General features: G+C 36.7%; 1 protein-coding gene across 2 annotated transcripts in view; it reads right to left on the bottom strand.

The window, feature by feature from the left end:
* The window catches only part of LOC136029898 (alpha-1A adrenergic receptor-like), a 134,530-nt gene that overhangs the window by 16,962 nt on the left and 100,292 nt on the right, over positions 1-17,276 (bottom strand). For both annotated transcript variants that reach the window (XM_065708389.1, XM_065708388.1), the window contains exon 3: positions 11,875-12,457. In XM_065708389.1, the coding sequence (XP_065564461.1) occupies positions 11,875-12,457 (583 nt within the window). The remainder of the gene's footprint in view (positions 1-11,874; positions 12,458-17,276) is intronic.

The following is a 17,276-nucleotide window of genomic DNA, read 5'->3' as shown; positions in this document are numbered from 1 at the left end:
ATGATAGGATATTGTAGGGCATCATAGCATCGATGAGTTTCAGCAATTCTTACCAACTGAGCGTTTCGCTTATGAAGAATAATATCTCGAGGTAAAAAATGATCACCGACCATAACGATTGCCACTTCGTCGATAGTTGGAGCATTGTATCTACGCACATGTTGGCCAGGAGGCGTTTTGTCAGCGGAAATAACAATTTTATGCGTATCAGTAGGCATCAAATCGATGGCTGTTTTGAACAGACACACTAAATTATTATTTTCGTGGAAAAAATGTTGCAATTGGGAACGATTGTCCAACGAACAATTCAGTTGTCCAACGAACGATTGCAATTAAACAATTCAGAATTTCTATCACTGATGAAGTACAGTTGTAAAAATTTATGATTCTCGCCTGAGAATGGTAGAAGGGACCCTGCTTTATGATAAATTTGCCCTTTTACTTTGAAAGTAGCCATAAATTGATCTGGATTTTCGATTTGGGCACCAAACGACGTCATTTGGAAACATGAGTTACATTTTCTGATCTGTGATAAAAAACGCTTAGATTCTGACGTATTTTCAGTAACCAAAGTCTTCAATGGCTCTGGTGGTGCAGCCAGTAGAGGAAGTTTAACTTTTCCTGAGGCGCAACACATTCCCATTGTTTCACCATTGAATTTCAAGGCCTTGCAATAGGGACAAATTTTATACATAGTCCCGATTTGAACACATCTACTCAAGCTATAATCATCGACTGGGCTGTACCTGAATGCCAGGCAATAATTTTCAGGTTGCTCTTGTGATTCCTCGGCACGCTTTCTTTTCTTACTTTCTCTATCAGCCGCAAGCCTGTTTTCTTGCTGTTCTTGTGATTCCTCGGCACGCTTTCTTTTCTTACTTTCTCTATCAGCCGCAAGCCTGTTTTGACACTGTTCTTGTGATTCCTCGGCACACTTTCTTTTCTTACTTTCTCTATCAGCCGCAAGCCTGTTTTTATGCTGTTCTTGTGATTCCTCGGCACGCTTTCTTTTCTTACTTTCTCAATCAGCCGCAAGTTTTTTGGCATAGACTCTTTGAGCAGCTTCCTCGGCTGTTGCCATTGTAGGTTCTTCAGTCATTTTACAATTAAAAATTTTTCTGTCCACGATCTTCTTACAATTAAAAATTTGTCTTTGAACGATTTTCTTAAATACTTTTAATGACGTCATATACTAAGCATCGTCATAACAAACATGACGACAACTAGCTTCATGACGACATACATCTCAATCCTTATAATAACGTCACTCGACAGACAGACAGACAACTTATTTTTATATATATAGATTTCTGATCATCCGTGGGGAAGGGTTGGCTAACTGACTCACTGATGACTAACTGAGAAAACATCTATATAAACTTGACGAAAATTTTCCCAATTACTAAGAAGGGTAGCTATGAATAAATAGGGTTTGATTAACCCTCACAATTTGTAGACGCTATTGGTATTAAAATGCCTAATCCTCCGAAAATTTTAAACAGAACCACTTTAAAAGTCTTTAACTAAAAGGACAAAAAATACCGATAACAATCAACTACTTGAAAATATATTCCTAGAAAGAATAACCTTTCCATAATCCTCAAGTGAGAAAAGGCTCATTTTCTAAGAATACGAAAAAAACCTAGAAATTTAACTTTTTTCGCAACAATAAATAGTTAGCAGTCTACATTAATGAATTTGGTTAGCTTTATTACGCTTCTTTCTTTGCTTTAGAAGGCTTTTCCAAGAAACTCACCTCTGGAAATTAGAATTTTAGTGAAGGCTATATTTTGATCATGTCTCGTTTGTTAGTAACTTCGGATAATTTCAGTCAGAAAATGGGAGATGTGGCTTTCCTACTAATGCTAAGGTTTTGTAATAACTATACATTTCTTGAATATACCGAGAATAAAAATACTTGTCAAAATTCGTAGAGGAAAACATATTTTTTCATATAAACATCTTTGTTAAAACAAATTAAGTTTACCGTTTCCTTTCTTTTAAATTTACTCCATTCAATGTACACATTATCAAAGCTAAAAAGACTCAAAAATATCAAATGATAATCTTCGAAGAAATCTATTCAGTTTTCAGTAAAACGCAAACGACGCCATGTTTTGTAAAATGTAAGAAGAACATGACATTGCTTTGAAAAAGGGTATGATGTCATTCGAGATTTCAGCTTTTTTATAAGAAAAAATGAGGTAGGAGGACACTTCTCAGTAACCCAATAGTAAACTAGCAGTTGTTTGATTTCTTGACAAAATGCAGAACAGCATTTTGCTTTATTTCTTCTGTTAGTTTACTATTGCGGCCGCGTTAGTGTTTTGAGACATCCTAGATCTCCCTCAAAATTGTCGATAATGTATAATACATAAATGAAATAGTAAAAAAAGCTTCAGCAAACAAAACAAAGCGACAGTACACAGTATGCCTAAAAAAAAAAACTGAACAAATTACATCAAACATTAACATATATACGGTTGTGTAAACTTCAACTTAACCTATTAAACAATCATATTTCATTTTTAATGTCCTCGATACTCTAAAAAGACGTAGCCCTTTCAATTTCTAATGGAATAAGCCCCTTTCGAAATGTCTACGACAACTCCTTCTATACGAAGTGCCCTGGTCTAAAAAATAAAAAAAATAAAAATAAATTGTGCCCAAATCACTCTTTACATAGGCAGTATTATTGTCCTGCCTATGACTCATTTCAAGCTTTTTCTCATTTTCTGGGTTTCTTTAATCGTATGCATTAGTTATAAATGAACAAATTTGTTGTAAACCTGTAAAATTTGACAATTAAGATACAGACAGAGCGAAACTTTAAATACAAGAAAATAAAACATTTTCAAATATCAACAAAACTTGGAAACTACAAAACAACAAATAGCTTAATAAGAGAAGAGAAAAAGAAAAACAAATTATTCGCAACAGAAGACAGCTACTGCAAGAGTATTGGCCACCTCTGGTGCGAATACTATTCTGGTTGAGTCTGACCTTCCAGTCCAAGCAAGAAGTCTCAGCAGACATTTGGTAAATTCAAAGAAGATGCACTGGATTTTATTTTTTGTCCATTTGTGTTAGCCTGTTCAAGAACGGAGAGCAATAGAGAATGCGTGATGTTGCGAATACTTTGTACGACGTGGCGAGGGTGGTTCTTTTACATGAGAGTTATCATAATAGTGGCCATAACAGTGGCCATAAGTGGCACATAAAAATTGACGTGCGTATACGAAGCCAATCATTAGTCCAAGTTATGTTGTAAGGGTAGATACTTTGTTTGAGTTTCTAACAACTGATATGAAAAGATTCAGACGAATTTCTTTCTAATTGAACAATACAATTTCAGGCTTCTCAGAATAGAATTACAAGTCTCATCTTAGGATATTCTCTGACAAAAAAATCAAAATTTCTGAAACCCGATGAAAAAGACGGCTGAAATTTAGAATATCATTATTTTTTCCTCTCTATAGATAAACAGTGGTTTTGTCTAATCATTTCTCGACAACAATCCGGAATTTAGTATTTTTTCTGCAATAATCATTTTGCGATCAAATATAATAAAATAATCATCGCAAATTAAATTTAATTTTGTCCAGGATTTGTCTTTTTCCTCTGTCTGTGGAAACAAAGTAATATTTTCTAATAACAAAGAAAATGTTTTTATTTATCACAGCGAATGATCGACATTTTTCAGAATTGTATTCATCTCCTGTCGACAGACATATCTGTTTCCCAGAATCTCAAATTAAATAAAAAGAAACATCTCAAACATATTTCCAAAAAACTCGAATTATTTCCTTATGGAAAATGACACAGAGGTGGAGCTTTAGAACATTTCAAGAAAAGTACGGTACACATGTCAGAAACGAGATTTCTAGGAATAGATTTCCTTGTACCACTTGGCTTTATTCCTTCATATTGAAAAAGGTGAATTTTAAGTATGGGCCATCTTGCATTCAGTATTTTTTTGTGGTGAATGAATCGAACTTTCTGTCCTGTGGTGGCGCAGTGGATTTGACCTTAGCTTGGTAATACGGGACCCAGAGATCGAATCACGCTGCATGAATGCACTACAGGGCCGACGCAGGGACCATAATAGTCAAGAAGCGTCGTTAATTCTTAAATAATAAATCGAACTTTCTCACGTTTAGAGGAGGTTAAACAAAGAGTTTCAAACAGATATCAGATTAGGGACGACCAAAATGTGGATAACAGCAACGGGTGGAAACGTATTGTATTTAGAGCTAAAGCCAATTTCTTTTATGTAATTCGGAGATGAGCAATAAAGTCGCCATCACTTCCTGGTCCTGGTTAGGGGTTAATGCTCTGAAATAAACATACCCAAATCTTTGTCACCATATGCTTGCTTGCTGGTGCTCTGAAGTGGCTCTTGTAGGTTAAATAGTTTTTATTTACCCTGGTGTGAACTCAACTAGGTGGTAATATGTATCCACAATAAAGTTGTTCCTGATTGTTCGTTTAAGCACGAAGAAAATTGAATCAGGCTTACGTCTTAGGGACGATAACGTTTAGCCTCAAATATTATTTGTAGCTGAAACTTGACGACCAGTGATAATTGAACTTCCGGAAAAAGTGTACACTGGCCTGTAAAACCTCTGTAAAAGGCCTTACAAGAGCCATCTTAAAATGCCTCTCTATGTCAGGGTACTAACAATTATTCTCTTTTCTCGTTTTTTTTTATAACTTGGTTGTTTGATTATTATCTGACTCTACCACAGGCAACCTCACCAGTTGTAAATTTAAACTCACAATTAACATCAACAGTAGGAATATCAGAATGTTCACCTACATAGCTGTACCTTTCTCTGTCATAGCCTACTCATTGGTTACTCTATCAACTTTTCCAGTACAGGTAATAATTTGTTGTTGACAATTAAACATATAAATATAAGCATTTGTGTTTCCAAAATTTACCAAAACAATCTTTCCTGCTCTTAAAATAGGAGAAAATTCAATTTTTGTTTATGTTCTGAAAATCACGAGAGAGTACTTCCTATTCATACTTTCAATAGATGACATGATTATTCACTCAGACCCAATAATTCAATCTTTCAATCAATAGCTGAATAATTCAATCAAAATCCTAATAAGTTGCTGTGGATAGGTAATCATTCATTTTTCCTAAATTTGCCAAAACAATCTTCTCTGCTCTCAAAAGAGAAAGAGATACAATTTTCTTTTATGTTCCAGAAATCAAGAGAAACGCTTATACTTCCTAAGGAAATTCCCAATTGGGAACTCGATTGTATTTCCATTAGTAATTCGGAAAATACCATAGGTAAATGAATTTTTCCTTGCTTTATTTTGCCCAGAATTTTGTCGAGATGTCTACCTTTGGACCAGGAAGGCGGATTCTGAGGTTCTTAGAAAATTTTTGAAATTTTTTCGAGAGTTTTTTTTTATCAAGCTTTAATCATAAGCAAATGAAGTCAATTGTGGTTCCTGCCTCCTTAAGTAAAATTCAAAGAGTTAAAGACTGACACAAATTTTATGTTCTCTTAATTGAATTTCAGAGTTCCAACCTCAACGGCTCTTATCACTGCAGACAGAACAGTTTTATTTTTCTTTTCATTCGAGTATTCGTGCCTAATTTGCAAAAAAAAAATAACTGCCATCGAAAGCACTAATGTTCAGAAATGAAAAGGAAGAATTGAAAAAAATATTTGATGCGAAATTTTTCCATAGGCAATTTACCAATCATATATTGTATTAATACATGTATTTTGTATTATATATATTACTGTGCGTGCTATGTTCAAACAGTTTGTGGTAATGAACTGTAAGTAAGGATTAATTCTTAATAGTAAACAAAACTCACAAAAATTGAGTTTTAATAACAATATGTTGATAAAAAGATAGGTTTTCTCTTCTTATTCAAAATATGTATAATACGTTGAGTTAGAAGGTGCGCACCGAAAGTTACGTGCCTGAAAAATATTTCCGTTTTTCGAAAAAAGGGGAAAACACTTCCAAAAGCAAGGAATCTTAATTAAAATCACGTCACGAACTTCAGTATCTAGGAAAACCCTGTTGCGGTTTTTTTTTTTTTTTTTTTTTTTTTTTTTTTTTTTTTTTTTAGAGAGAGAGAGATGATTGTATACAACCAATGATCTGAGGCTACCAAAAGAATTCTCATTCAAACGGAAATTGAAGTTCTAGTGCCTTTACTACGGAGAAAAAGGGATTGAACCATATCAAAGTGATGCTTTCTGCCATTTTGAGGCGCCAAATACCGATTTTGGCCCGAAGAAGGCCAAAGTTTTACCTAGTACAAATTCTGAGATAGCCAATTGATTTAAAGTTATCTAAAAACTACATATTGAGCTTGCCAGTTTCGGAGACTATCATTCACCTCAGTGGTTCATTTGATCCAAAATATGCACGTAGTCTATCCAAAATAACTTGTTAATATGGACAATTATTCGAGGCGCTGATTCCCAAAGTGGTCCAGGTGGGCCCTCAGAAGTCCACGTGAGACTCGATGGGGCTCTGCGTTAGCATGACAAAAATAAAAGGGTGCACTACACGTCAACGGGGGTCGTCTAAAATGTTCTTGTTTTAATGCAGAAGGACTAAATTGTTAACATGACATGACATATCATTGTAGGCTTTTAAGAGGCTCAGCGACTGTTACCAATAAAAACAGCAATCATAATCCAGTGTTTCATTCACCGACAACACCCAGTAGCGAAAATATGAGTGATAAATTGCACCAATCGCTTCAATTTGTGATAAAGGCAGTCAATAAAATAAGATGTAACGCCTTAAACAAGCGTTTATTCGCACATTTGTGTGGTGAAAAATATGAAGTTTTCCAACTATTGCCCTTACATACATAGATACACAGGTGGTCGATAGGTGCATGTTTAAAAAGATTTTTTTTTCAATATGTGAATCAGTTTTGGAGGTTCTCGGAGGTAAAGATCCAGATTAAGACAACCTAATCAACTTAAAAGCAGACATAGTATCTTTGACAGATTTGTTCAAAAAATTTAATGATATTAGCTAACAATTACAATGGAGTAGCCTCAATTTATATATAAAAAATAAGGTGTGATTTCCGTTTTTCTTGAGAAATCAAAATACATGAAGCAAAATATTACTCGGTGTGAATTTTCGCGGTTTTCACTAATGACGGCATAATGACTTTTGTGAGAGCCCTATCCCACCATTCCCAAGCGAATCCTATTCCGCCATTCCCGTGACAGCCCTACCGTGACATCCTTACCGAGACAGCCTTCCCTCAGACATTTTTACAAGTCACTGGTGTTAGATACGTAATAGGGAATGTTTTCTAAGAGATGCAGGTGCATGTTACATAACAGAAAGAGTTTTCTTCGAGACGCAGGTGTCTCGTACGTAATAGGGAATGGTCTACTCTGTATTACTAGCATTGTTTATAATGAGTATTCTTCTTAATTTAAATTTTCTAAGGTGTTTTCTATAAGGTGTGGCTTGTGAGATGTTTCAAACAGGCCAAATTGGCTATTTAGGTCTACTTTTGTATTATTAGCATTATTTCTATTAAGTATTTTTCTTAATTTAAATACTCAAAGGGGTTTTCTATAAGGTGTGGCTTGTGAGATGTTTCAAACAGGCCAAATTGGCTATTTAGGTCTACTTCTGTATTACTAGTATAGTTTCTAATAAAAATTCTTCTTAATTTAAAACCTCTAAGGTGTTTTTTTATAAGACGTGGCTTGTGAGGTGTTTCAATCAGGCCAAATGGGCTATTTATTAGTTAATTATTAGTTAACATGCTAGGTTTTGGTAGAGGACAATAGAGCTTTTTATTTTTATTTTAGGGTATAAATCAAAAGGTAGATTGCAATTTATTACAACTATTAATTAGTTGCATTAGATAGTTAATGGTTAGTTTGCATGCTAGGTTTTAGCAGAGGACAACAGAGCTTGTATGTGTTATTTTTATCCTTTACTTTTTAGTCTAAATTGAAAGTGAAGTTGCAATTTACTGAAACTATTTATTAGTTGCATTAGTTAGTACATTATTAGATAATCTTGCTAGGTTTTGGTGAGGACAACAGATAGGGGAATGCCCTACAGATATGTAGAGTACCTCCATAGGAGGCACAGACCAAGAAGGACCTTGTCCCTGAAAGTCCATAATAGAAACTGGGGCACCCTCTCCTAGGGTCATAAATACAGGTGGAGGAGGAAGAAGGCCCCTCAAATGTACACTCAACAGGGCAAACTGGCGTGTCCACACGTCACACGAATTACAAACCTTCTCCCAGTAATGGATTAAATTGCATGGTGATTCAGAACACCATCGTGGGAGGATCCTCTATAGGAGGACAACTGCGACAGGGCGTAAAATCCAGATTTATTAACAACGGCCTCTGTAAAGGGCTGCCTCGACCCTTTCGGGGTACACGCAAGACTGGGAAACTTGCGGTCAACTTTTCCCACTTGAGGAGTGGCGCCCCTTAAAAATTATAGCCTAGTAAACAACACAGCACTCGCAGGGGATTCTGATTAGTGGATATTCTTCTGGGCTTGGTTTGTTTTTATGGGCGTTTTCGGGCTGAAAAACCTCTTCCTAGCTAATTTATTTACTGCGGGTTCCCTCCCCATAGTAACATAATATTTGTAGCCCTGAATACATAATGAGTCGAAGGTAAGAGGCTTGGGACTGTGTGTGCAGGATTTCGACTCTTGTTGATAGAAGAGCATCGCCAAATGCTGAAAACCATATTGTGACCAAGATGGACCCTGAATTGCACAAAGCCTCCAACTTATTGGAGGTCCCAGGGACTTCCTGCTGTCCGGTTCTAAGCCGGCTTGAGCGCTTCGGTGTAGACTTGAGAAGATATGTTGGTCCCTGTCCTGCACTGGTATCCAGGGTCATTGCTTTTCCTGAGGCCAAAATAATTTCAAAGATTTAAAGAACATGAAAATTGGAACTTGAAATGTTGCGACGTTTAAAAATGACATTTTGACTGACGAATTCAGATGGTTTGAACTGGATTTATTAAGAGTTTCAGAAACTCATATCCCAGGGATAAGAAGAATTAAATTAGGTGACATAGAATTTGTTTACTCAGGCAGGAAGGATGGGGTAGATAGACAAGGAGTAGGGCTCACGATGAATAAGGAATCTGCTAAGTATTGTTTAGGCTGGGAAGGTATTAACAATAGAATACTAATTGCTCATTGTATGACTAAAAAGTTCAGGGTATCAGTTATAATAGTATATGCCCCTGTTGAACCAACTGATGGAGATACTAGTGACTCAGATGACTTTTACTTACAATTACAAGAGCAAATAGACAGGGTACGAGGTAGAAATATGGTGTTTTTCCTAGGAGATTTTAATGCCTAGGTTGGTAGAAATAGGGATAGATGGTATCCTAGCCTAGGTAAATTTGGTGTAGGGAAAGAAAACAGTAATGGCTATGGACTTTTGCAATTTTGTAGGTATAACAACCTAGTTACGACCAGAGGCGCCAGTTGGGGGGGCAGGGGTGGGCAAATGCCCAACCCAGATTTTCCAGGGGGCCCAAGCTTCCACCAAAAAGGGCCCTTTGCCGGCCATAATAATAAAAGCAGGTTAAAAACTTATTTTAATAATAAAAGCAGAAAGCAGGTTAGATACATAATTAAATTCTCAAGTTCTGTCAAATGCCCATTTCCTAGATGATTATATTAATATTATAAATTCTGAATATTTGCAGTAATTCATCTAAGTTGATAGACTAAAATAGGTCAGTTCCTGGCCTATCATTCCTTGATGGAATCGTTCCGTGTTATCTTCCAATTGCACTACATAGAAGCAATTATGCGAGTGACAAAATCGCTGTCTCAGCAGCTCCATGCCGTCGCCGTCGACTTGGTTATTTCTCGATCGCACACCCTGATTCAGGCCACAAGAAGCAAACTCACCGACCTGCGTTCAGATGCTTCACTTGTATCGCTTTTCAAGAAGGCTAAAGAGTTTGCAACAGAACTCGAAATTGAAGTACCTGCTGTGAATGGACCCGCGACTAGATCCTCCTCTGTTGGTCAGAAAGGACGACCTTGAAGAACTCAAAAGATCACTAAGCATCGGAAACAATTTGTGACAATTTTGACGCTAGGAAAGAATTTCATCGAATCTGGAAATTGGACTACTACTTTGGCGGATGAAATGAAGCAAGAATACTTCAAAACTTTTGACCGTCTACTAGCCGAATTTGACAGAAGGTTCACAGATAACTTGCCAGTGCTGAGTACGCTCGAAGCCTTGGATCCAAGCTCAATCAAGTTTATGGACACAGAGCTGCTCAAGCGTTTCTCTTCTCTTTACGGCGAGCTGGATATCAACAGCATTCTTCTCGAATCTCAAGCTGGTATTGCCAGGCCTTTCTTGCTCAACGAGGAGAAAAAGCTGGAAAACTTCCTAGACATTGTTGACCATCTTCAGGCATTATCAGTGGCTTACTCAGAAGTAATTAAAGTACTTCGTATTGCTGCCACACTTCCTGAGACAACAGCGAGCAATGAGCGTTTGTTTTCTAGCCTAGATATAGTGAAAAACTACCTTCAGTGTACAACAGGAGATGATCGTCTCAGTCACCACCTTTTGATATTTGTAGAGAAGGATTTAGTAAAAATTTGGACTACAACCAGCTTGTTGACGATTTTGCAAAGATGAAAGCTCGGCGGTTCCCCTTGTTACCTTGAATGCTGTTATATTTTTTTTATCTTGTTATGGTTTTCCTTTTTGTAAATATATTTGATCTGGAAGATTTCTGCTGAAGGAAAACTGAGATTTTGGCTACAACCCTCAGCATAACAATGAAGGTTACTTTCACCAACGTATTGTTTACTTAAATAAGAAAGTTTCACGCTGAGGAATGCCAGCCTGTAGTCTGGTTGAATTTTCCACTTTCCTTTTAATCACTTAACCTCGTTGACTGTATTCTTCGTTGTTATAATTAATCTTAGAGGTCAGTGTGGCTGAGTTCCACATTTGGTTACAGTACATTTTCAAGCTACACATGGGTGCTGAAAATGCATTTTTACTTAGGATATTCGATCAATGTGCTGTCAAAACCGGGATTTTTCTTACGCGACAGAAAGTGAATCGGGGAGGGGCCCAGATGGAGTTCATGCCCACCCCAAGATTTGGCCCAAATGATTTTTGGCTCGTAACTTTTGATGGGTAAGACTAAACTTGATGAAACTTATATATTTAAAATTAGCATGAAAATATGATTCTTTTGATGTAGCTATTGGTATCAAAATTCCATTTTTTATAGTTTTGTTTACTACTGAGCCGGGTCACTCCTTACTACAGTTCGTTACCACGAACTGTTTGATAAATTACTTAAGAAGTACTTAACCAAATAGTACTTCATAATAATAATAAAGTAATATAGTTTTACCAATTACTAATATAGTTGTATCGATTTCGAATATTAACCAGCACTATATAAAGGTCCTAATGAAATACTTGACATTATCTCGTGTATTTTTCCTGGTAATATTTTTAGAGTCAATCAAGCTATCAGAAGATTTATTCCATTTTGGCTGATAAAAGTTACATTTTGAGCCTAAGGGGGACCCTGGTCTTCCTAACTGAGACTTTTACTAGTACCGCAACAACTGCTACTATTACCACTACTACTAATGCTGCAATCACCAAAAGAAAAAAATTGCTGCAGCACCGAGCCACCTAATGCCAACACAGCTGCACCCCTCCTCCATTCCAATCTATTGAAAGCCTCCCTTTTTTACCTTCCGACACTAGGTCCGAGGCTTTTCGTTTGGCTTTCGATAGTTGGCCACCAAAGACGATCTTTGTCAATTATGTTTTTAAAATATGTATATACCCATACTTACGGAGAGGTAGTATGAAGAAAAACGGGAACCAGCAAAAGAGAAAAGCCCCAACAACAATACCAAGTGTTTTTGCTGCTTTTTTTTCTCTTTTGAATTTTACCACTTTTGAAGCAAGCCCTGCTGCTATTGGATTGAACCTCTTTGCTGGCGAAATAGACAAAGTTCTCGGTAACTTTGTTGAAAAACTTTCTCTCGTAAATTTTCTTCGATGTTCAGGCAGTGGAGAGAGGTTGCTGGTTATGCTACTGTTTGACTGTCTTCGTTCAGGAACTTGTAGGAAACCTCCTGTCTGATCAGTAGTTTGCTCTTTCAACTGATGCAGGCTTCGTCCTCGGTGAACTCGTAGCTCAATATCTGAGCTTAAAAGTATCCCACTTTTTAAGTGTTTCGTTTGTTTAACTGCCGCCTTATAAATTTTCCAATAAAGTGCCAAAATAATGAGCATTGGAAGGTAAAAAGAGCCGGCAACTGAGAACAGAACATAGCCAACCTCCATATTAACCTCACAGACGTCGGGATCTTCATTTGGCTGCTTCCAACCCACTAACGGCCCAATACTGATAATAAGTGAAAGCATCCATACCTAAAAAATATACATTTATAAGTTTCTGTAGAATTATGTACATTCACTCAGAGGAGGATTTATAATACTAAAGTGTGGAACGTAGAAAATACCTACCATGGGTTAGAAAATAGGTTTTTTATATTTTTCTTGTAAACGAGCATCATAATTTCTCTGCAGAATTAAGGCAATGGTGAAAAGTTTGGTTCAATCCTCTGCAGAATTAAGACAATGGTGAAAAGTCTGGTTCAATCCCGCTTTCTAGGACTATAACGAGAGAAAAGTTGAGACAGCTAGGGAACGCTTTGCGGATGAAGGATGATAGATTCGCAAAGATTGTCCTCTTTGACCAACCGTATATGGCTAAACAGAGAGCAGGTCATCCACGGTTTGGCTGAGAGGAGGTCGTAAAGGAAGATTTAGGGTAAACTGGAACTTCCTGGGAGAGAGTAAAGAGGAGGGCTTTGAATAGATTGGGATAGAGGAGGAATTTGCGGAGCTGTGTTGGCCTCAGGCAGCTTGATGTTGCGGTGATTTGTTAGTAGTAGTAGTAGTAGTAGTAGTAGTGGGATGGTATTTAATTATTATGCTTTATCATCATAAAGTATTCTTGTATGTCAATTTAATGTCAGAAATTATGATTTAATAGAAGTAAGGTATTTTGTGAGTTAGCACCTTTGTTATCTTCTCCTTCTTGTTTTTTTTTTTTTTTATTTGCCATTAGAAAACATAAATCAATTGATACTGTAAAAGAGGTTCTATACCATCCCCTACCTGCTCCTTGGTACATAGTTGTCTAGAAAACACCCTGATAAGTTTATTAGATTCGCAAATTCGTCCTATTATAATACAATACAGTTAGAAGTCAAATTTGAAGGGGGGATGTCTATAACCCTTTGCCCAATATATTACCCTAACTTCTTATAGATTGAGCTAAATTCCTAGGAAATACCCGACAGTTTCATCTTACTTGAAAGTTTTTTCAAGCTCATCAAACAGTTCGTGGAAACTAATTGTAGTAAGGAGCGACCCGGCTCAATAGTAACCGAAGCCCTATAAAAAAGAATCTTGATATCAATATATACATCAAAAGAATTGCATTTTTATTTTGATCTTAAATATATAAGTTTAATCAAGTTTGGTCTTACCCATCAGAAGCTAAGAGCCTGAGAAAATCTGCCTTATTTTTGAAAAAAGGGCGAAACATCCCCTAAAAGTGACAGAATGTTAATGAAAATGACACCATCACATTCAGCTTATCAGAGAACCCTACTGTAGAGGTTTAAGACTCCTATCTGCAACAATGTAGAATTTCGCATTTTTCACCAGAAGAAAGATCACGGATGCGTGTTTATTTGTTTTTTGTTGTTTTTTCCCCAGGGGTGATTGTATCAACCCAGTGGTCCTAGAATGTCGCAGGAGGGTTCATTTTAACAGAAATTAAAAGTTATATTACCCTTGGCGAGTGACCAATAAAACTGGAGAGCACATAGGCTTCATCCCACGCTCATTTTTTCCCAAAGTCACCGGATCAAAATTTTGAGATTGATATTTTGTTGAGCATAGTCGAAAACCAAATAAATATGCCTTTGAGGACGACTCAATCCCCCAAGGTCCCTATAGTTATTCTAGTAAAACGGACTTTGTGGTTCAGGGGTCATTCTTAGAGAATTTGACCAAAATTCGAACTTTAGTGTAAATAGGGAGGTGTTGCTGAGGGGACAAACCCCCCTCATATGCGTAATAAAAATTGACGAATATAGAAGTTTGATAGATACGTTGATTTATAAGTTACAAATATTTATTACTAATAAAAACGTCTGTGAATAAAATTTAAAGTTAGTGGCCTTTTTCAGAAACAAAAAATTGGAGGGCAGCTAGACCCCTCCCCGCCCATTTTTCCTCAAAATCTTTATTAATTATAAAATTATGAAAGTAAAAGTAAAGTAAAAAAGAATTGTTATTATGCAAATTTCGTTTCAATTATTCTAATTGATCTAAAACTAACACGAAAGTAAGGAGTGACATTACAAATCAAAACGAACTGAAATTATTCCGCATATGAGAGGACTGTACCCTCCTCAAAACCCCGCTATTTACGCTAAAGTATAACTCTTTCTCACAACTCTACTTTTTAACACAATAAAAAACTTGAGCATAAAGAGTGGGGCGTTGAGGAGGGGACAGTCCCTTTCATATAGGAAATAGTTTCTCTTCGTTTTAACTTTTAATGTCGCTCCTTACTTTCAGTTAAAAAAAACTTTATTTTTATTTAATTGAAAAAAAGTCCACTTGTGAAACAAATGTATAAAATGCCACAAACGTGTATATGAATGTCGATCAGACGTCTGATCTACATTCCAACTTTATGGTCTTGTCTTTTATGGTCTTTTAGTGGTTTAATATTGCGGTCTTCTCTTGTCTTATATGGCTTTTATGGTACCTCTACTTCACCGTCTTTTAACATTCTGGTCTTGATCCTACTTTATATTCATTAGCTCCTTTTGTATCATAGCAATATAAATTTCACTTTGTTGCATACTAGAGATAATCGTTTTGGTTGGAAAAATACAATTTTGAAATTGAAGCAAAGAGCTATAGATTCCTAGCTTTATAATCTTTTTTAAGACACCATCTTCAATCTATATATATATAAAAATAAGTTGTCTGTCTGTCTGTCGAGTGACGTCATGTTTGTGTGTCGACTGATGTCATGTTTGTCGACTGACGTCATTATAAGGATTGAGCTGTATGTCGTCATGAAGTTGTTTGTCGACTGACGTCATGTTTGTCAACTGATGAAATTACAGACCGGGACACCGGGACACAAATGACGACCGGGACACAGCCACACAGGGAATATAAATGACGACCGGGACACTCAAAGAGAAGTTACAGACTGGGACACCGGGACACAAATAACGACCGGGACACAGGGAATATAAATGACGACCGGGACACAGGGACACAACTACAACGGGGACGCTGGGGCACAGAAGGGAAATATATATGACGACCGGGACACAGGGAATGTTCGAAGAGAAATTATAGACCAGGACACCGGGACACAGGAAATATAAATGACGACGGGGACACTCAAAGAGAAATTACAGACTGGGACACCGGGACACAAATGACGACCGGGACACTGGGAATATAAATGACGATCGGGTCACAGGGACACAACTACAACGGGGACGCCGGGGGGCACAGGGGGATATATAAATGACGACGGGGACATAGGGAACCTTCGATTAGCAATCACCATCAACAAAGCTCAAGAGCAATCATTAGAATAATGAGGTATAGATCTGAATACGGATTGTTTTTCCCATGGACAATTATATGTTGCATGTTCAAGAGTCGGCAAACCTGACAATCTATTTATATGCACAGGCAATGGGACAGCGAAGAATGTTGTATATTCGCAAGTTTTACGTAGTTAAAAACACACACACACACACACACACATATATATATATATATATATATATATATATATATATATATATATATATATATATATATATATATATATATATATATATATATATATATTCACAGGTGGGACACAGGGACACAACTACAATGGCGCGTAACTAACATGGCGCGTAACGACTAACGCGCGCGGGGGGCTTGGGGGGCGCGAAGCACCCCCACCAACTAGGTGTTGGTGTGGCGCGAAGCACCACCCCAACAGCTAGTTTGCTGTAATAATGTCAAATATAATCAATTCTTATGCAAGCTAGTATCCAAAGCTCTTAAGCTGTCAAAATAAACAATTTATTTGTCACTAAATTGGAAACCACGTATTTCACATCTACACTAAATAAAAACTGAAATAACAAGATTTGGAAAATAAACGCAATAAAATGAAAAAACAAAACACAACAGTTACAAAAAAAAACAGCCTCCAAACTATATAGCAAGTGTATCACTTTGGAAATCAACTACGCTTATTCAAATCGACAATATTCATTGATCAAGTGATTTATATCAATGAGACAGTGCAGTTCATAGCAAAGTTACTCACTGGAAAAAAAAATATGTCATTGAACTACTTCCAAAATTCTTGTTTTTCAACTATCTGTCATTTAACTAGGACAACCCTCAGGCGTAGAGTCTGGACTAAAATGGGTGTTGTAGTGCCCACATAAAGAGTTTTGTCTATACCCATCTTCCCACTACTACTAAAACCTTACAAAACTATGGAAGTTTTGAAATTTCCAACGACATGGAAAAGCAGTTTCCAACGATACAGAAAATTGTTATTCATTAATTAATTTCTGTACAGGGTGTACCCGTCTGGAATTAGGCTCACACCACATGTGGCTGAGCTTGCAGTGTCTCGCCACAGATCCCAAACCCATGCCAGAGCTTGGGAGTTTTTAGCAACACCAGGATTTGAATCTGCATCCCAAAGAACACAAAATTACAAACTCCGTGTACCATCCACTCGGCTAAGGGTGGCTAAAAAAAAATGGGTATACAAATAAGATGAAAGTCAGAGTATGGTTGATGTTATTTAAGAAAAAGTTAGAAGAGATGCCTTAATCTTTTCAACATGCTCCAGAAACCTTGGTTACATTATAAAGGACAGATAGTTTCAACTTTAACCAGATTAATTCATTTTGACTGAAAATAGCACTATATGCGAACCATGGACGAGCTTTATATCCATGAAAGGCAAAATAAAGTTTGAAAATAAAAGTTTTCAGAAGATATTTCTTTTGTAGCAAAGTAAGTAATCTTAATCTATTTGAACAGACCCAGCAGTTTAGTTCAAAAAAAGTTTTAAAACTATAAGCAAATTCTGGGTTCCAAGGCTACTGAACCACTC

This window comes from Artemia franciscana, chromosome 8 (genome assembly GCF_032884065.1).
Source record: "Artemia franciscana chromosome 8, ASM3288406v1, whole genome shotgun sequence".
In the NCBI taxonomy this organism is placed as follows: domain Eukaryota; kingdom Metazoa; phylum Arthropoda; class Branchiopoda; order Anostraca; family Artemiidae; genus Artemia; species Artemia franciscana.
The sequence above is the reverse complement of the archived record's forward strand: the minus strand, read 5'-3'. Positions and strand labels throughout refer to the sequence as shown.